The sequence below is a fragment of the Onychostoma macrolepis genome, chromosome 15 (genome assembly GCF_012432095.1).
Source record: "Onychostoma macrolepis isolate SWU-2019 chromosome 15, ASM1243209v1, whole genome shotgun sequence".
In the NCBI taxonomy this organism is placed as follows: Eukaryota; Metazoa; Chordata; class Actinopteri; order Cypriniformes; family Cyprinidae; genus Onychostoma; species Onychostoma macrolepis.
Window position 1 is genome coordinate 4,324,725 of NC_081169.1, and position 21,519 is coordinate 4,346,243.

The following is a 21,519-nucleotide window of genomic DNA, read 5'->3' on the forward strand; positions in this document are numbered from 1 at the left end:
CAGCTGCTGTATTTTGGTTGGACGATAAAGGGGCAGTTCTCCAAAAAAATATAAATAATTCTGTCATAATTTACTCACCCTCATTTGTTTCAAAACTCTATGAATTTCTTTCACCTGCTGAACACAAAAGAAGATATTCTGAATAGTTTTCCCCTCCCTACTCCTCAGACTCGACACTCACATGGGTTGCCAGACTGAGGTCACAACAACAGGAATGAATACAAGTGACAATGGAAGGCGACGAGCCTTAAACTGTAAGTTGATGAGTTGATTTATTTGCCTTTTCATATTCCTCTGGTCACCGAGCTTTTTAGATGGATGCCATGGCTTTTTAGGTCGGGTAAAATCTGGGATTGCTGACCCAGTTTGTTTGCTGGTTTCCACGGCTGCAATACGCTGTATTTTCCACCAACTAGCCACCCAGGGTGTCGAAATACTATAGTAAATGGGCAGTGGGCGGAGTCACACAGACCAAAACAAAAACAGACATTCCAACATGGAGCACACATTTCAAAGCAGAATAACTGGCTGTGGCATTGTTTTTCAGAGAAACAAGTATGCAAACTTAGCAAGTTTCCTAAATAGGCTATCTTGCAAACATGTTATGGTATTGTTATGTTTTAGTACCATTTACATAATTGTAAGGAATCAATAATTAATTATTTCTTTTTTTGTTTACATACAAGCCTGTGTTTTTCCAAAAATTCTGATGGGACGTTTTAATGTTTGTATCAGTCTGCTTGTCCGTGTTTGCCCATTTCATGGCAGTTTGGGGATTTCTTTCTGCAGGTTGCATCATTACACCAAGACACTGTTGTTATGAGTTAATTTAACCATGTCATTCAAAAATGCTGATTTAGTCAGGAACAAATCAAGCGAATCGTTGAATCATTCACTCACAAAGGAACGAAACACCACCTAACACTGAATTAAATTTGTGGATCTGTGGATTTTCATTGGTGGAGCTCAAATATACAAAGTTACTAGAAATAGTGTGTATGAAATGTTAGAAAAGTTAGCATGCAATTCACAGTTTAGAATAAGCAACGTTTCGCAAAATTTTCACAGAGCAAAAAAGCCCATTGTCAACTGTTTACTGTAGACTTCACACAGAAGTCACTTTAAAATCAAGCAGCTTTCTGTTGGTCAACACAGCAAATTCAATATTAATTTATTGTTTATTGTGTAAAATCATGTTGTTTTATGTAATGGGTTGCAATATGACTTTTTGCAATATGAATAATTTTCCCATTTTTAGGGTAATCAGACAATCATAGCACTATGGAGGCACTGACTTTTCATTTAAAATGCAATGAGCTCAAGAAAGGCAAAAAAAGACACTGCTTTCGTCTGGAACCTTTGTGTTGCACAATGTTACTTTTTTGCGCTTTAATGTTTTACACTATTTGATTTCAAATTTTGCAATTGTTTTGCTTTATTTCGCACTTTATGTACTGCACTGCCTCGATTGCATCCTTTTGGAAAAGAAATATGGTATTATCGCCAGTGAAACATGGAAATATCATGGTAGGTCTTTTTTATTTCATTCCCATGAGGAAAATCTATTGTGTTGTTTCTTCCCATAATAACTCAATAGAGAGCAGCTGCAGTCTGGGTGATTTTATAGCAAATTCCATATAGAGGTCACCATGTCACAGAAATGTCTCCCAGGTGCACCATGTCCTCTTTTGCTCTCTTGACTGGCTTCTACACAACCTTTTACTGGAATTCAATCCACTCTATCAATCCCCACCAGAAAGCAAAGACCTTCATAACAATGTCACTAGACAGCCGTATTCAAAGGACTGCCACTTAGCTTAATTAGACTGATGAAGGAAATGCATCACTTTGCCACTACAAACATGAGCCTCAGCATTGCCATGAGCTTTTTCTACTGGTATCCATAACAACTAGCGTAATTGGCGAAGAAAATGCTGGACTGTTTGGACACACATAACACTTCAAATACGCAAACGTAGTCTGAAAATAGATTCACACTGCATAAATACATATACAGTACACATTTATATGCATCTACGTGTCAATGTATTAATATCTAGTGTTGTAATGTCTCTTTGAAATTCCTGTTTTTCTTAGTAATGTGTCACATTAGTGAGGTACAATGGCTTTTTAATGCTTTTTCATGTTGAATATAAAGGTAATAAAAAAGTGTTTTTGCTCAATGTATGGAAATTTCCTCAGGGGAGGTGGAATATGCCATCTCAAAAGCTTCAAAATCAGCCACAAATGGCCTTCACTGGCGCCATAAAGGGTACAAAGGGGAGGAAAAATTAATTTGCTTGGATTATATATTAAAAAAAAGAATGCTTGGAAAGATGCTCTGACACAAAAACCCAGTCAAGTCTGTTTGGTTTGGGAGATGGGAAATGAAAAACTGCTGCCTGCAGTAGGGAGGCTGGTGTTGTGCGTCACTGTGTCACGCTCTTCAAACAATGACAGCAAGCCATTTCAAGTCCATTCAGTCTCAGTGTATTTACTTTCACTCCCCTTTCTCCACTATCGCCCATTTAATCAAACCTTGAGTCTGTTTGATGGCAGAACAAGTGCTAAAGCTAAGCGCCTCAGCAGCTAAACTGTATACTAATAATAGATCCTACTAAATGCAATCACATAAAAGTGGGAACTGAGCATCCAAGATAGATTAAAGAAAAAGGGTATAAATAGAATAGAGGTCACCTCGTTAATTCACAGCAGTAACTCTTTTCAGCCTCTTTACAACAGCAGAGAAGGTTGTCTCACAGCCCACAGTCCATTCTGATTAATTTTGAGAAAGCCTATAGCTTTCTCAAAAGGGCAAGGTTTAATCTTATTGGGTGGCTTTATGCATTTTTTTCCCTGAAGTTTCCTGGACGTTTTTGCTGGTCTTTCAAGAAACAAAATGTACCAGATAGATACTGGGCTGCTATGACAGAAAAATGCTAACATAGGCTGGTTTCTTGATGACTGAATGAATGAATGAATGAATGAGGCATTTATATAGCTCTTTATTGTGTAGTGCTGTACACCCAAAGCGCTTTACAATCATGTGAGGGGGTGTCTCCTCAACCACCACCAGTGTGCAGCATCCACTTGGTTGATGCGACGGCAGCCACAGGACAACGGCGCCAGTGCGCTCACCACACACCAGCTACAGGTAGAGAGGAGAGAGAGATAGAGCCAATCAAGTGGATGGGGATTATTGGGAGGCCATGATTGAAGGGCCAGTGGAGGGAATCTGGCCAGGACACCGGGGTTACACCCCTACTCTTTACAATGAGTGTCATGGGATTTTTAATGACCACAGAGAGTCAGGACCTCGGTTTAACGTCTCATCCGAAAGACGGTGCTTTTTTACAGTATAGTGTCCCCATCACTATACTGGGGCGTTAGGACCCACACAGACTGCAGGGTGAGCACCCCCTGCTGGTCTCACTAACACCTCTTCCAGCAGCAACCTAGTTTTCCCAGGAGGTCTCCCATCCAGGTACTGACCAGCTCAACCCTGCTTAGCTTCCATGGGCAATCGGTCTTGGGCTGCAGGGTGATATGGCTGTGGACATTCTCATTCTACAGGAAGTGACATCATTTTGATGGGAAATCAACAGCACAAAGAGTAATGGATTTGATTATGTGATATTTTGTGGTACTAGACGGTTTGTCTCCCTTATTCCATCCTGTCTGATAAAATTACTGAAATTGGATAATATCAAAAGACAACTAAAATACTACACTTTCTTTTTTTTCTGAGGGTCTGTTCTGGCTCACTTAATGTCTTAGACAAGATAAAACATGACCAATGGATAAATAAATAAAAAAACACTTCTTGACAACAACATTAATTTTGTCTACCAATCAATCCTTTGTGAAAAAGAAGTACACATTAACATACTTTAAAAAAGTACTTAAGACAATAATATGTTAAAAGACTATGCTTAAGTGTGACTGAATGAAATGTTTTCAGACACTTAATTGCATGTTAATCAAAACGTTATTAAATGCAATCAATTAAACTTATGAATGTTTTGTTTTACCTACTTAAATAGGAATTAAGTACATCTTTATATGTAATTTTAAAATTTCTTCTAATATCTTTGAAATATGGTTCATGTGTCCTGTCAAATGTACTGACAAGCATTTGTGGAGAACATTTCATTTGACATTATTACAAATACATACTCTCTTCAAATACATTTAAGTGGTGTTTGATTTCATTAATATTATTTTAGTTTTTCTACTAGGATAGGGCAGTACAAGTGCACATTTACAATTACAATTAAGTGCTCTTCTTTTTCCAAGGGTTAGGCAAAATAAAATAAAATAAAATGTAACTAACCTTGACAGCCGGTGGCCACCACATATTTTTGTTGTTTGATAAATTTGATAATTTTATGTCCCACAAAAGTGGGAGTGATATGAAGGAAGATGTGACAGTTAATTATTTGTATTAAGTAATTATTAATTTACCAACTTAAAAAATATTATGAATGAGTTATTTATTCTGCAGTATTTTAGACCCTCATTTTGTTGCTCATTTTTCTGAATCATTGAGACTGACACAATATTATTTGAATGAATTTATTATATTAGTGTTCTATCATCAATTTCAGATGTAAAGTATCTGCCACTAATGGCACATAATAGTAAAATAAATTGTGTGTGTGGTCACATTCAGATGACTCTTCTGTCTAATGAGTGGTTCTGTTAAAAAGTAGACCAGATATTATGCCATAGTCAAAAGTCTGGTTTTGTGACTGAGCCACACTCACAGGAAACTCTTAATGGCAGAAATTATTCTTCTGGAGCTCCTGTACACCCTGAAGTCTCAAGGGGCAAAAGCACCAGCCCAAGCTTTCTCCCACCCCCTTAATGCCTGTTTAAGACCGGATCGGTAATCGATTGCCCTGAAAAGAGAATAAGCCCTTCCTGATTCACAGACACAAAAGAGGGGCAAGAAGCTCTCTGCAGAAAAGCGTTCATTCTGGTTCATTTTTGCACCCTCGCCGGAGAGTCATATCTCGCTTTAATTTGACAGGCTGAAGGGTTTTATATGAGTCTCACTTTCGAGAATGGGTGCCTCTAATCAATATGGCCGATTGTAGTGTTGTTTATGGAGGCTGAAAATGTTTTGTAGGTTAGGGAACATTGCATTTCGTTTCATCTGACAAAAGCAGCAGCTCAGGAGAGTTATTTCTCATCAGGACTTGTTGTCCTCCATTCGGCCTCATTTAAACCTTCATTTCACACTGCATGCTGAGGTGTCTTCCATTTTGCAACTGCAGTCCAAGTCCTGCCCCCTTTCCTCCTTTCCATTCACCCACGAGCTCTGCGCTTGAATACTAACGCAGCAGGCCGACACTTTGATTGACAAGCCGTTCGACCCTGACCATCGGTGATGGGCTGGTATGCACCAGTCCAATTACAGGATCCAGCCCGACCAGATCCCCCAATCCTATGGTTGGCTGCCTTTGTACTGACACACTGAATAACAGCACTCCATGGCAGGAAAGGCTTCTTCTGTACGCCACTGCGTTCACCTGAAGACATGGAGAAAACCAAGCAGAAATAGCACTTCCTTTGAGTGGGTGTGTCGGGTCGGAGGGACGCCTCTACGGACTGCGGATACATGTGGAATGATGTGGAAAGTCTTGCTGCGCACTGTCCTAGAAAGACAATGCAGCATGAACACAAATCTGTAAGCACTAATTGGTTTTGTTTTGTTGTGATTCATTAAATGTGATATCTACAAAGAAAGGGACCCATATGACAGATTTTTATTTTTATTTTTTTAAGTAGTCTATCTATCTATCTATCTATCTATCTGTCTGTCTGTCTATCTATCTATCTATCTATCTGAACAGTTGTTTCAAACTGACGTTTTATTTTATGTCCCCTAAAAATGTTCACAGCGTAATTTAATTTAGAAATCAAAAACATGCTCATCATAGGTGTTTACAGTTTAATCTCTGTATGACAAATAGCATTTGTAATGTATTTTTGAATTAATTAATTAATTAATTAATTAACAAATGATAGAAAAATAAGCATCATGTCATGTCATTTACTCGCACAGTTCTTGTTTACCTAATCACTGAATAACTTTTTAATAAACCAAGCAAAATTGCAACTGAACTTTGAATAGATGAATTTCCTTTTCTGGAAAAGAGCAGTATTGACATTTTGATATTATTTCCCTTTTCTATGTGAAAACAAAAGAAATGCAAGGAAAGAAAAGAAAAGGTGCATAATATGTGCTTACTTTAAAGCGTTACATGCTCAGTTAGTACATTGTGTGTCCAATTACTATTAATATAGCTGACACTGTTATGATCACCATAGCATTAAGGTATGCGTAATGCAATCATTTGGTGTGCCAAATAAAATTAAGCAGATCCCCTGGTAAATGCAATTAAGTTTTCAGGCAGTGAAATTAACATCAAGAGGAGAATTAATTGCTGGCTACAGCAAAATAAAATAAATAAATAAATAAAATAAAAAGTTGTTCTAATCCAAGCTGTAGAGTAACTTGGTTCTCTTATAAATGGGCTTGCAACTTACAAATAAATCACAAAGTACATTATCATTATCAGTACCTGCAATAGTGATGTAACTATCTATGCAATCTTTATTTATTTATTTATTTATTTATTTTTTCTCTCTACTGATTTTGGTGGAAAATCTTTGGAACTCAGATTTGGATTTAAACTGTGTGGTTGTGTGAATGCAGATTCCATGTGGGTCTATGTGGAATGCAGGCCAATGCATTACTTTCAAATCCGGAATAGCTTGCAAAGTCCATTTCCTTTGAATTACAAGGTCGACAAAGTGGAGTGGCTCCAGAGTGATTGGGCACATGACATTTTACAATGTTATCCTTTTATGTGTCTAGAATTGAATGCTACCCATGAGCAAAAATAGCTGAATGATGTGATTGAATAAATTATTCAGCCTTGCGCCAACCAAGCCATTTGATGCATGGGAATGCACAGCTAACAGTTAGCTTTCTCCATGTATTATAGTATACTGACCTCCTTGGCTCAAACAAATTTTAAAGAGCAATGATTTTTACATTTTTCAGAGGGTAACTTCTTACAGTAAACATCTTAACATAAAACAATTAAACACTTAACATTTCATTTAGATTGTTTTCCAGACATTAATCAAAGGCTGTTTATCTTTCATAAACACATCATCTCTCAGTGAAAATGTTCCAAATGGCTATAGGTATATATTTATTTCTTTACATACAATTAATTTCCTGAGTAAGCTGTAATGCAGATGAGGGTGTAATTGGCCATAAGGACAAGCATGTTTGATTCACTGTGAAACATAACAGAATTAATGGTTTATGCTGTCAATAATTCACTGCAGTAATGTTGTACTCAGACAACAAGGAGTCTGGAGGTGCACGGATCAATAACAGCTCCTCCGCTGTGGCTAATGGGCTTCAAGGAGAGAGTATGTGAGTACAAGCACATTCCCACATGTAGGTTATCCAGCAGCAGGATCACTTTGGCTCTGCTTTGTAATCCAATAGAAAATGATCTCCATCCATTTCAATGTATGACACCTCGTAAAGCTCATTTTCAAAACACTGCTCACTTTCACATTTGCCCTCACTCCCTCATCCACTCCACCCCTTCAGCTTTCCCGTCAAACTAGCCAGCGACAGCTCAACAGCCCAAAATAGTAGCACTCCTGTTCTAACAGCATGTTGCACGCACTGCTGCATCGCCACTGCGGTTGAGAAAATACATCCCTCCTTCAGCCACTTTTTATTCCTCTGTGTCTCTATGCTATAAGCCACACAGAGTGTTTCCAACCCTGTTTGGAACTGGCCTCAATTTTCACCATTCATCTGATATTTATTTGGAAGGAGGGAGGTTGGGGAGGGTATTTTTGAAATCATTTTCCCCTTAGACGACTGTGATTTCACCAAGGAGTGTGTTCCTGCAGCAGCCTTGTTGGCCCGGAGCAACATTCCTGTTGACCAATCAGATTTTAGGGTAAGGCTAAAGGCCTGGGTATACTTCACTTTCTATGTTCTGTTCCATTTGGTGCACAGCCTCAACATTCACTTCATGCCTGCACTGTTGTACATGGACAGTGGTCACAAAAAATTGGGCTGCATGTGGACGGTGTGCACAGATGTCCACAGACAAATATGATGAAATTTGCATCACATGGACAGTGAGCAGACCATCGGGGGACACAGAGGGCTGAAGTATACTTTGGGCATTATATCCTATATCCACAGTATGTTTCCCATAAAAGCACGGCCATTTGTAAATTTAATGTGTCTGGCTTCTGGTGTCATCTGCTTGGGATTTTGAAACAACTATCTGGAAAAGTTTGCTCTGCCAGTTAAACACATTCAAACTTCATTAGTAGTTTAAAGGTGTGTACCTGGCAGAGCAAACTTGTCTGTCTTTCCCATTTTTCAAAAGTTATGGCCAATAAAAATGTCTTTGTACTCTTTATAACTAGATTTGTGGGTACCGCTTAACTGCCTCACACTATTTTGTTGTGGTTTATAATATTTTGTTCTTGTTGTTCCATCTCTTCCATTGGCACCTCGTGAATTAACTAATTATTGTATGTGTGTATGAATTAATGAATACATAAACAAACAAACAAACTGCACAAGCTACATGAAAAAATTCAGACTGTACATGCTACAGTTCATATGCACTATGCTGCTGAAAACATTTGCATCATGCAATATATATAGTATATTTTGGGGTATGTGCTAGGAGATGGAACTTTGAAGTGTGTATGTGTCAACCACATGTGTTTGTGCATGCTATTAAATAGTGTATACTAATATGGTGGCTAAACACATATGCTAAACATTCACATCAAAACTCATGTATTCTTTGGGTTTTAGAACTGGCAGAATCTTCCCATTTAGTTCAGTAGTTGGGCGACTAAAAGTTAAGTCTAAACACTATCATAATATTACTCTAATACATATTATATATATATATATATATATATATATATATATATATATATATATATATATTATTATTATTATTTTTATTTATTTTTTCCTGATCTGCCAGACATAGCAACAATGGGGATCGTTTGGGAAACCTGTTTGAAAGCAGTTATTATTTTAGTGTTACCCAGAGGAAAGTGATATCTCTTTAATATCTCAAAAACTTCTTCTAGGCAGAAATGAGTTTACTTTAACATCAAATGGAGACTTTTGCTTGATTTTCCTGCTTTTCAAACTTGACAAAAACTGTATGACTCTCACAATGGTCTCCATTGATTTTTTGGAATAAATGTTATCATCACCACACATATGCTCAGATTTTTTTCCTTAGCTAAAGACACAGGATCTCTCACATTTGTCTCCTTTAAAGCTTTAGAAGTCATCTCAACAACATCAAACACTATGCTCAGATTTTTCACCTTAATTATAGATGCTAGATCTTTTACATTTTTACACCTTTGAGCAATAAAATATTCTTAAAATGGAGTCTTGAAAGAGATTGCAGCAAGACCCTTTACCAAAAAGTAGTATTCTTCAAGTTTATTTTATTAAGTATACTTAAGTAAATTTCAAGTATATTTTTAAGTATACTTTATGTAGTAAGTATATACATATCAGTGTTCTTGTAGCATACTTGTAAGTGTACTATTTCAATACTCATTGGGACTAAATTGGCCCACTTTCTAGTATATAAAATTATACTTTTGAGTATACTTTAAGTATAACAGTAGTAAACTTTGAGTACACAACTAGTTTACACATCAATGTTTTTAGCTTTTACTGCAACTATACTAAAAGTGAACTTAAGGGTATACTGATAGTTTAGTTTTAAATACTTGTAGTAGCATTTTTAGTATACTTTGAAGTATAGGCTCAGTAAACTACTAGTTTAGTAATTTTATACTGAACCTATACTCATACGTTTTTTTTTTTTAAGTGGACTTTACATCGTACTTTAAGTATACTACTATGTCCCTATTTAGGTATTAATTTGTATGTATTTTGCTATATGAATATCTGAAAATACAAAACATAAAAAGAAAGAACAGGATATCTGCTTGTAAAAAAAAAAAAAAAAAAAACATTTAATTCTAGTTTCATGCATTCTTTTTTTAAACACTTGAATGTGGGTAAGTTTCATGAATAAAAAAATAAAGAAATAAACAACATTTTGAACAAAAAGCTGAAAAAAGACTATGAATTGGATTCAGAATGATAATCAAAATGTAGACAGAGTCAATCAACATCCCAAAGCTTGACAGTCATTATTACCTCTTAATTGGTGACATTTTATTCCATAACGTTACACAGTTTCGATGCTGTTTTATGTCAGATGATCGTGTTAGATTACACGTGGAAGCATCTGTTGTTTCAGTTTCTTCTTCACTTGTGTTCTTTTTGGAAATTCTGTAAAGAAGATGTGTACTAGCGCCCCCTACTGTATAACAATGAAAACACGGATTCTAGGAGCACATATATTTAGACTTTTTCTAAGTATAAGTCAAGTATACTTAAATGTCATTTTAAGTATATTTCTGAGAAGTACATAAAGCCCATTCCTGAGAAGTACATAAAAAGTACACTGTTATCAAATTGATGTAATTTTACAATAAATTTTACAACAACGCATTGTATCCATGTTTTTACTGTAAGTACAAATACATGATGGGAAACTGACGGACAGTCCTGTAATATTATTGTAACTACACTGTAGAAGCATTATTTTACAGCCACCGCATAGCATTGTGGAATAGCATTAAAATTGGTACTTTCCCAGCTAAAAGAGTTTTGTTATAAGAAAGTACTCCAAATATTGAGTGTTGGTTCTGGGAACATAAAAAATGTCCAGTTTTCAAAAGGTATGATGTTCCTCAAACATTCTTTCAACTTAATTTTGATTTAAATTTCAACGTTCTAGCAATGTTGATTTGTAACATTACAAGAACATACAAATCCAGTTTCCTTAATGTTAGTAGAATGCTATTTAAAGCTTAGTATGATGATCCTGAAACATTCTTTCAATCATTCAAACACCTGCTGTGAACAAGTACTGAAAGAAAGATACTTTTTTTGAGAATTGTATGACAAAAATTCAAAATACAGTATTTTATTGTAACAAATAACAGGATATATACAATATACTGAATTGCAATATTGTAATTCTCTCCTGTAAAATTACAGGAAATTCCTGGCAACTGAGTTGCAGTAAATATACAGTAAATTTTACTAAAGTGCAGTATTTTACTGTAATAATGCTACTATAATCACAGTAGCACTGTTGTATAAACACAGTACTTTATTGTATTAAAAAACACAAAAAAAAAAAACAACAACTGTATATTACCTGTATATTACTTGTGATAATTTCACTGCAATTAGTTGCCAGGAATTTCCTGTAAAAGTACAATAGATTTTTAGCAGTGTAGACTAAAAGTATACTTTCCTATTTTTAGTTTAAAAGAAGTATACTAATAGCACACTTGAATAAACTTCTTTTTCGTAAGGGACAGCAAAAAGTTATTGTTTCTTTCACCACATTTTTTTACTTATTTTCTCTCAAACATTCCTCGTGTCTCATTTGTGTCTACTTTTATTTCTCCTAAGGAATTTTAGGAGAAACATCTGAAATGCTGTTGATACTAAAATGAGAGATATATGAGAATCTACTAAGTAATTCTAGCTAATCTAACTAAGTCGGAAGACAGTTCACAGGAACTGCACACTTTGCCCAACACTGAAAAATTTAATAGATATCCTGTGTTTCACTTAGCATTTTAGCATCTGTGAGGCTTAGGGTTCGTGGTTGGGTCTTCTATTTTATCAACCTTTTATTGCAGTCTCATTTGTACTTTATCCCTACTTAAAAACTAGATGAAATTAGCTTAAGCTGATTGGCTGCTCTAGATTGGTTTAAGCTGGTCAACTGGTCTCCCAGTCTGGCCAAGCTGGTGTTTAGATGGTTGTAGCTGGATGTTCAGCTTGTCTCCCATGACCATTTAAAGAAGTGGCTAAACCCCTCTAAAGCCAGCCTGCCGGAACAGTAATACCAATCCTCAGCAAAAGATGCTGATCCAGGAACACAACATACTTTGCAACATCACGTTTATGCTATGTTTGCCTGCAACAGAGTCAGGGGTTTTGACTGTAAGTGGGCTAGCTGGGGTCTATTTTGGCATGCCCATTGTTCTCAATGTGTAAAGATCGATGACAAGCGCCACTTTCCAGCTTCTTCATTAAACTCTCCTGACACTAAGTTCTTCCCCCCGGGCATCATCTCAACCCCTGCTGCTCGAGATCCCAGAGTAGCATAAGAGAGTGTTTCCACACTACGGCTTATGCCTGCAGCACCGGCAGCAGCGTCTTTATCACATCCTCCTGCTTCTCATGATGGCTGATTTGAGGAGAGTTTTCACACATACACCAGCGATGTGGCTCACAGCTACTTCTACTATTACAGTGAGCAATCGTTACAAGAAAAATGCAACAGAAGGATATTTTAAGTCAAACTTAAAATGTAAAATGCATTGGTAGGTCAAGGATTCCATGCATTCCCGTCAATTACAGAATAACCATATGCAAGATACTGTCCGCCTCTGGCAAGATGCAGTCAAAAGAAATCACTCATGTAATCATAGAGCCTGTATTTACAACTTGTAAGCTCAGAATATCCTGTGAAACAAAGGGCCGGTCTAGTGTTGCCATCTTCTGGAATAACTAATTACTGCAAAAAACTAAAATCAAGGTGCCTGTGCAAGAAAAGTCAGGTTGTTCATTATGCAGGTACTATGCTGATTATGCAATATACCCTAGCATGTGTGTAGAAACCAAAACATACTTTTGAGTTTGTGCTGCTACGGTATGCGTGCAGTATGCGTAAATGATGTTAGCATTGTATGCATGTGATTCGATTGTTCTAACCATGAGTACTGTGTACACACTAATTAGTTGCCACAAAGTGACATCACTGGGCCAGGCTGTTGAATTTATAACTTCCTACTTGGAAAATTGCAAAAGAACACCATTTTAAGTCAAACTTTGAACTTGGAAAGTCTGATTTCACCAATTGCACATTCGTTTTGGTGCTAAAAGAATAGAAATATTCAATTCTGTGTACAAGGACATCCTGGTTGTCATTTAATAATTCCACTAATTACCAATGGAGTATTTCTTTCTTGATAATTGAATGCTAATGGTAGCCATTGTGTTTTCTTATACATCGTCTAGCAGTGGATCTGCTTCCTACTTTGAGTGGAATTGCAGCTTTGGTGAAAGTATTAATGGGCTCTGAAATATTTTGTTGTGCTTTAGTTAAAATGCACCATATGGTGAGCTTAATCTTGAAACTAATCTTCAAATAAGGAAAACTAATAAAATATATTTTTAAGTTTTCTTTAATTACAGCAAATCATTGAAAAAATTGTCATCCAGATGGTCTAATCCAGAGAGCTGGGGTGGCAGAACAATGCTCTTTGTCTGGTTCTCACTCAAGCTTCCTTTTAGCGCTCTCTCCAGGAGGAAAAGGGGTGTCCTTGCACCGCTGCTGTGTGATCCAATCACAGTGCTTGCCTCGTTACAACTGGCCATCAATGAGGGAACCGTATGACCACCGCACACTGTGAAGGATAGCAGTGTTCTTGTTTGCTGACTGCTGTGTTGAAATCCTCTAGAGAGCCATTAAAATCCTGAGGACAGACTGCATTAGGGATGCATTTAAATACAGCTTCTTTTTTTTAATGTCAAACTTTCATCTTTATTGGCCTATAAATACTGTACGCATTCCAGCTGTTCAGTTTTGTTGGGCCGTAATAGTGTCATGCTTTCAAGCTGCTTTTTTCCAATGCTTATTGTTGTGATGGAGTGAATCAATGGATGGTTGATGGTTAATGTGAACACACATTTCTGGGGTGACAATAGATTTATTACTCGATCTGATTCCACTCCAGTGGACTGTTCTGACTTGCATATGAATATGTAATTAATGATCAACTGCCACAATCAATAAACGGAACAATGAAGCTCTACCAGGCAGGATATAGACACTCTTACCTTCTTCCAATAGGATTAAATTTTACTGTCTGTAGGTGTCCATGTGTATGTGTTGAAGCTCACTAGTCACAAAAGGTTACTTCTCATCCAAAACATCCAGATATTTCAAGGCTTTGGTTCCACATTACAAATGCCACAGAACTATTCACTGCAAATCTATCATCACAAAGTCCTTTTTCAAAAGCAGATATGCATTGAAGCGCTGCCATCTGTTGGGTGAAGTTTGTAAGTACCTCTTATTTAAAGAAACAGTTCACTCAAAAGTGGTGTGCCAAAAGGAAACTTCACACTTTTTCAAATAATAAATGTGCCATAAAATAAACGTACTCTACCAATGAAACTTTTGGTGTAAATTCAACTTTTATGTGTTCAAAAGACAGTAAACCACAATATTGCTCACCCTCAAGGAGTTCCAAACCTGTACGAATGTCTTTGTTCTGCTGAAGATATTCTGAAGAATGTTGGAAACAGAGCAGTTCTGGTGCACCATTGAATTCCATAGTATTTTTTTTTTCCTACTATGGAAGTCAATGGTGCCCCCAAAAATTAATACAGGTGTGGAACTACTTGAGGGTGAGTAAATGATGACAGAATTTTCATTTTTGGGTGAACTATCCCTTTAACAATTTTAACAACAAATTGAAAACTTTCTATTTTTATTTATTTATTTTTATTTTTTTCTCTGTTATGCACATTTGAATTTTCAGCATCATTACTCCAGTCTTCAATGCCACATGATCCATCAGAAATCATTCTAATATGCTGATCTGGTGCTCAAGAAACATTTCACAGCTAAAGATGTTTGTGCTGCCAAAGAAAACGTGAAAACCATATAGTGTTTCTTTCAGGATTCTTTGATGAACAGAAGGTTAAAAACAATACAATTTATTTGAAATCTTTTGTAACATTAAATGTCTTTACTGACACTTTTGATTAGATAAATGCATCCTTGTAAAAAATAATAATAATTTCAATCCGTCAATCTCCAAAAAGCACCATCAAACAATATACGCAGGTCTCATGAATTCATACTAAAGCTTTGAGTGAGGAACAGACAGAAATTCATTGGAAAACTCCACCACAGCCCTTAAATATGAAATATGACACCTATGAAGACGTGTTATCATGATTTGGAATAAGTATTGACTACATTAATGGTGCTTTTTTTTGTCATTGTCGGAGCTTGAAATGGTGTGATTCTTCCAAACACACTATACACACAGTATTTTTGCTACCAAGCAAATGCAGAAACGCCATATCATATCAACTATAAAATCATAATCATTCTCTGCTCCAAAAGGTGAGATTTCAGCAGTGACAAATGTTTTCATAAAATTTTGGCCTCAAGGACACACATCCGTAGAGGACAGGACGTGTAATTGAATCTAGCGTCCGTCCTTTAGCTGCCCGTTCACTCAGTGCCACTGCAATGATCAGAGGAAAAACACCTATAAATCACAGCTGCTCCACCACAGGCCCGCCATTTCCACAAGCCTGACAGAATATAAATCATGTTTACAAAAATGGAGTCTTTACAGAGAGCTGCTCCAAAACATAATTACAGCTTGTTAAATGTGGCAGTTTTCACATAAACTAAAGGTTGGACAGAAAAAATGGAACCGAGAATTTGGAAGTTGAGACACTGATAGAATCGTGTAGAAGTCTCACTTTGCTTTAGACACTCTTTTTATTCATAAATCTTGTGTGTGTGTGTGTGTGTGCGTTTTGTGAAAAGTCAGGACATAGATTTGTATAATGACAAAGGTATTACAGGTATTACAAGGTGAAGGTGACATCTCAGGACATTGACCCATGTCCCCACTTTTCAAAACGCTTATAAATCACACAGAGTGAGGTTTTTTGGGGGAAAGTTGAAATGCACAGTCTCCTGTAAGGGGTAGGTTTAGGTGTAGGGTTGGTGTAGGGCAATAGCACATACAGTAAGTACAGTATAAAAACCATTACGCCTATGGGATGTCCCCACTTTTCACAAAAACGAACATGTGTGTGTGTGTGTGTGTGTGTATGACGTAAAATCTAATTTATTCCTATAATGTAAAGCTGAATTTTCAGCATCATTTCTCCAGTCTTCAGTGTCACATGATCCTTCAGAAATCATTATTTGCTGATTTGAGGCTCAATAAACATTTCTAATTATTATAAATGTTAAAAACAGTTGTGCTGCTCCATTTCTTTCTTTCTTGGACACTAATAATGATAATAATAATAGTTGCTGTTATTGGTATTATCATTATTATTAGTGTCCAAGAAAGAAAGTACAGTACATACGGTCTAATAATAAAATAAAAAGAAAATACATTAAAAAATACCCTCCTCTTAATTATAATATTAATTGTTAATCGCAATGTTAATCTCATTTAGGTTTTCTTTTTAATCATTTATGAATGTTAGAGCCACCATGTGTAATTTGTATAAGAGAAACTAATTTTTTAGCAATGCAGTAGTGTTTATGGTACACATCTACTTCCAGAAATTGTGTTTTGTAAATAATTCGCAATAATTGCATGGTTAAAATCAAGAGTCAAGACTACCAGGAATATTTGTATCCTGCTGATCTCATGCGGCTATGAAACCCACTGACAGACGACAAAACACCCAGTACTGATGATTAACATGTGAACAACCCGTGACACTTTGCTTAGAAATCAAGAACATAAGTGTGTTGAAAGATAATCAAAGATACTGCCCTTAATATCTATATATATATGTTATTTTCTTTCATGACCAGTTAGGATCTTAGTATTTTGACCTCAGTTAATTTAGCATATGTCTGTATTTATTATTAGCGTTTTCATATTTTACATTAGTTTGAGCTTAGATCCTAAAATGTATTGCTGTATTGTATCACTTCTGCCTTTGAAAAGGTGAGGAACCTTGACTAGGCCTCATTTATAACCGTTGCGTACGCACAAAACCAGCCCCGAAAGAGGCGCAGGCCACTTCCTACGCAAAAGTTGGGATTTATAAAAACAAACTTGACGGGAAAATTTGCGCAAATTCACGCAAACTCTGACCCATGTGTACAAACTCTTTTTCCTGGAGTGAGAAAATTAATGAAGTAAAACAATGAGTTTAAGCTCTGTTTTCATGTAGATGTACACATTTACATTAAATATTCCACCCTCATTAATGGAGATAAGCACTGAAATTACATAAATTCATTATGCAAAAGTTAAACCAAAATCATATGAATTTTAGATTTTAGATTTGTAATGGATGCGCTTGGATCACTTTTCCTCTTTTAATGACAGCAAGGAGTGCTATAGGTGCACAATAATTCATCTTTACACTAAACTGCAGATCTCATGTGATGTTTAAAATATATTTTTTAGCGAGAACAATGATCAATGACGCATACTTATTGCTGGATTCGGTGGTCGAACGGTCCATTGAGATCAATGAAGAATAAGATCAACTCTATTCTAAAATATTTATCTGATAACTAGTTTAAACAGTTTTGTTTTTATTTTTTTATATTTTGATATATTTATTCTAAAACATAATGATATTTGATGATTTTTAGCAGTAAAAATCAATGTATGGCACAAATGGCATTTATAGTCCGTATCTCATATTTCCTTAATCTCTTGTTCCTTTGACAGTGTTAAACATGGTGTCACGTGGATGGGAATACACATGGAAATGATATGCAGATGAGGTTATGCACAGTAAAACTAGGAGTTGTAAGCTCCATATGTGGTGATTTCAGGGAAGAGTCGGGGTGGAGATGCACGTACGCACAATCTTCCCCTGACTGGGATTTATAAAGGGATTTTTGCGCAGGTTCCGGCGTACGCATGGTTTTGTGCGTATGCAAAATCTAGCTTTTGTGCGTACGCACACTTTTAGGATGAAATCTACGGAGAGTTTTATAAATGAGGCCCCTGGCCTTCACTGTTTACACTGTTCACTCGCTCAAGCAACATTTCTCAACAAAACCCATGAAGAAAATCTGTTTGGTCAACCATGAACAACATTTTTGGAGCAAATTATTTGAAGCAACTTTGCTCCATGAATACTCCAAGCATGCTGTATAATTTCCATCTGATAACATCACTGTGTCATGGCACCACCACAGTATTTTCCCACAGAGGTAAAACTATGTTGTACATAAATAGCAAATAATTTCAAACACTTTAAATTATTTATACATTTATTAATTATACGTTAAAGTGCAGTTAAACTGTTCAGTAAAGGCTTCCAGCAGTTTTGGTACGGCTTCCTCAGTTGGGACGTCCCGTCCCAGCTCTCGGCTCAGTGACGTCACACCTTTACCCACAATCCCACATGGCACAATGTTATCAAACCAACTCATGTCTGTGTTGCAGTTCAGAGCCAGTCCATGGGAGGTGATGTATCTTCCACAATGAATACCTGCAAAACGACATAATACTTTCTCTCAGTCTTCTCTTGAACTTTATTTCGTTGACAACAGGTCAACGTGTCCAGTTTTTTTTTTCTCATTTAAACCTGTAAATTGTAAATAAACCTGTTTTATCATTTTAAACAAATAAATGTTATAACAAACTAAAATTAATATTGCACTATTTCTAGGTGACCAATGGAATGTAAACAAATTGTGGCACTATTGTTCAAAGTTTACGGTCAAGTTTTTTTAAAGAGAGAAATTAATTATTTTATTTAACAAAGGTACATTAAATTGATCAAAAGTGACAGTAACATTTTTACTTTACATTGTTACAAAAATTATTATTATTATTTTTTTTCAAAATCTTAAATACATAATATTTTTTGAACGTTACATTCATTAAAAAATCCTGAAATGCATCATGGCTTCTACAAACATATCAACATTGATAATAATAGGAGATTTTTTTGAGCACACTCTCATGATTTCTGAAGAAATATGTGACACTGAACTACATTTTATAATTTATTAAAACAGAAATGTTAAATTGTAAAAAAAAAAAAAAAAAAAGTCTCAAAAATAAAGTTTTAAATTGAATGCAGTCTTGGTGAAATTTATTTCAAAACATAATAATAATCAATAATAATCACTTTCACAGACTTTTACATTAAATGTTCCCTCCTGGTGGAATGATCTGCCCAACTCAATCCCAGCAGCTGAGTCCTTAGCCATCTTCAAGAATCAGCTAAAAACACATCTCTTCCATCTTTATTTGACCCTCTAACTCTAGCTCTCTCTATTCTAATTCTATTCTTTAAAAAAATACTAACACTAGCTTTTCTAATCTTTTTGTATTCTATCTATTTGTTTTCTTTTAATTTATTATACAATTAACAAAAGAAAAAACGGCCTCTAATACTAGCTTGCTCTATTCTATCTGTTTTATTTTTATTATATAATTAAAAAAAAAAAAAAAAAAAACACCTTGCTACATGTACTGTGTTAAGCTAACTGAGACATGTTATAACACTTGCGTATCATTGCTCTTTCGTTGGTTTTGAATGCTGCTATTGTCCTCATTTGTAAGTCGCTTTGGATAAAAGTGTCTAAATGACTAAATGTAAATGTAATAATAACATTTACATATACTTTGAATATATTTTAAATAACTGTTTTGAAGCTATCTCTACTGTATAAAAGCACTAAATAAATAAATGCGAATCAAAAAAAAAAAAAAATAGTTCAAAATGTTGTACTTCATGAAATGCAGTGAAAAGACTATTCAAAAATTAGAAACCTTTTTTTTGGGGGGGAAAGAAATTCATCCACTTAATGATAAATGATGAAATGATAAAAAGTCTTATATTAGTTGTGATAAAAATGTTTTAAATTACTTTTGTGAACAAATATAAAAATAATTCCAATACATGTATTTTTTCCGCTAGATTTGATACTATTATTCTAAATGGGCGAATTAATAATAATAAATAACACACAGAGGTGTCCAAACTTTTGACCAGTAATCAACACATATAAAAAAAAAGATAAACCTAAAAATGTATTTACCAAGCGCACAGATTTTGTTGTCGCCCACCCAGACACCTGTATCCGGAGAAGTGGAGGCTTCGATCCCAAATTTACTGCACATCTTGATCACCGTCCTTTCCAGTTCACACACATACCATCTCACACTCTTCTTAAAGCAGGCCAGGTTGAGGACGGGATAACACACCAGCTGACCAGGACCGTGAAACGTTACTAGACCTCCTCGGTTGGTACGGAAGAAGTCTGCGCCCAGTGCTTTGAGTCTCTGCTCCTCCTCAGGAGGGTAAGGAGCCCGTCTGATGCCGACGGTGTACACAGGCTCGTGTTCACACAGTAATAAAGTGTTTGGGCTGGTGCTGGACGAATCCAGATGCTGCTTTATGTGCTGCTGCTGGACCTTCAAAGCACTGCGGTAGGAAATCCTCCCTAAACGCACCACATTCACAGCTGCCCTAGCGACTGTCATTGCGTCTTCACTTGGGCTTTTAAAGCATCAACTAAAGAGACAGAAAACAAGGTCACAATTATTTCCTGTATTTTATTTATATTAATACTAGTGCTGTCAAACGATTAATCGCATCCAAAATAAAAGTTTTTGTTTACATGTATATCATTTATATCATATATATATTTAATATATAAACGTAACATATTTTTCTTAAATATATATACACACACATATATATATATTATGTAAACCAAAACTTTTATTAATTGTATATTAATCGTTTGACAGCACTAATTAATACATAAAAGGTTGGAATGGCAATGTGAATCACTAATAGCGTGACATGATATACTGCATCTAAAACTATGAAAACATATTTGTTAATTAAAATAAAGCTGAAATAAAATTAAATATAAATATTAGTAAAACAAACAAACAAAAAAAAGCTAATTCAATTTATTATTATATAAAGAGGAATGCAGTTTTATGGAATCATGTTATTTGTAGGCTATATTATGCCCAGGTTACAATAAAAATAACAATTGTGAAAAACTTAGTGAAGTAAAAGAAAATGCTACAAACAAATGGATTTTATATCATGAATCAACTACAAACCCGATGCAATGACAGAAAGACAGAATGATAGAAAGTTGTCTATGAAAAAATGCAATTGACCTGCAACATTTCAAGAGGAATCCAACACTAACTGTGATGTCCTCATTTCACAGCAGCTTTAACACCAGATCCACCGAACGACGACAACACGTACAAACATAGGAGAGACGCTGCCAGCACAGGTCTTCCTCTGCTTGAACTCCACAGAGCGAAGGCGCTTTACTGCCATCTACTGGTTTCTTCTTCTTTCGATGTTTTATGGCGGTTGGCAAACCAGCTTTTGGCGCATATTCCTCCACCTGCTGGGGTGGAGTGTGAGGCGACGATATCAAGGGAAATGCTAATTCAAAAATAAACTTCTACCTATATTTTGTTATATTCATTTGTTCTTTTCAGGAAATTTATAAGAGCTTTGTAACCTTTATGATAACTGTTTAACACATTCTGTAATGTCATAGAATTAATGCCAGCAGATTT

At 35.7% G+C, this 21,519-nt stretch overlaps 1 protein-coding gene across 1 annotated transcript; it reads right to left on the bottom strand.

Moving 5' to 3' along the window:
• Window positions 1-18,153: 18,153 nt before the first annotated feature.
• Window positions 18,154-21,260, bottom strand: lipt2 (lipoyl(octanoyl) transferase 2). Its single transcript, XM_058744493.1, has 3 exons — window positions 21,103-21,260; window positions 20,001-20,476; window positions 18,154-18,439 (listed from the first exon to the last, which is right to left on the bottom strand). Exons 2-3 carry the CDS (start codon window positions 20,443-20,445, stop codon window positions 18,222-18,224), a joined length of 663 nt encoding a protein of 220 aa, XP_058600476.1. The 5' UTR covers window positions 20,446-20,476; window positions 21,103-21,260; the 3' UTR covers window positions 18,154-18,221.
• Between the last annotated feature and the right edge of the window lie 259 nt (window positions 21,261-21,519).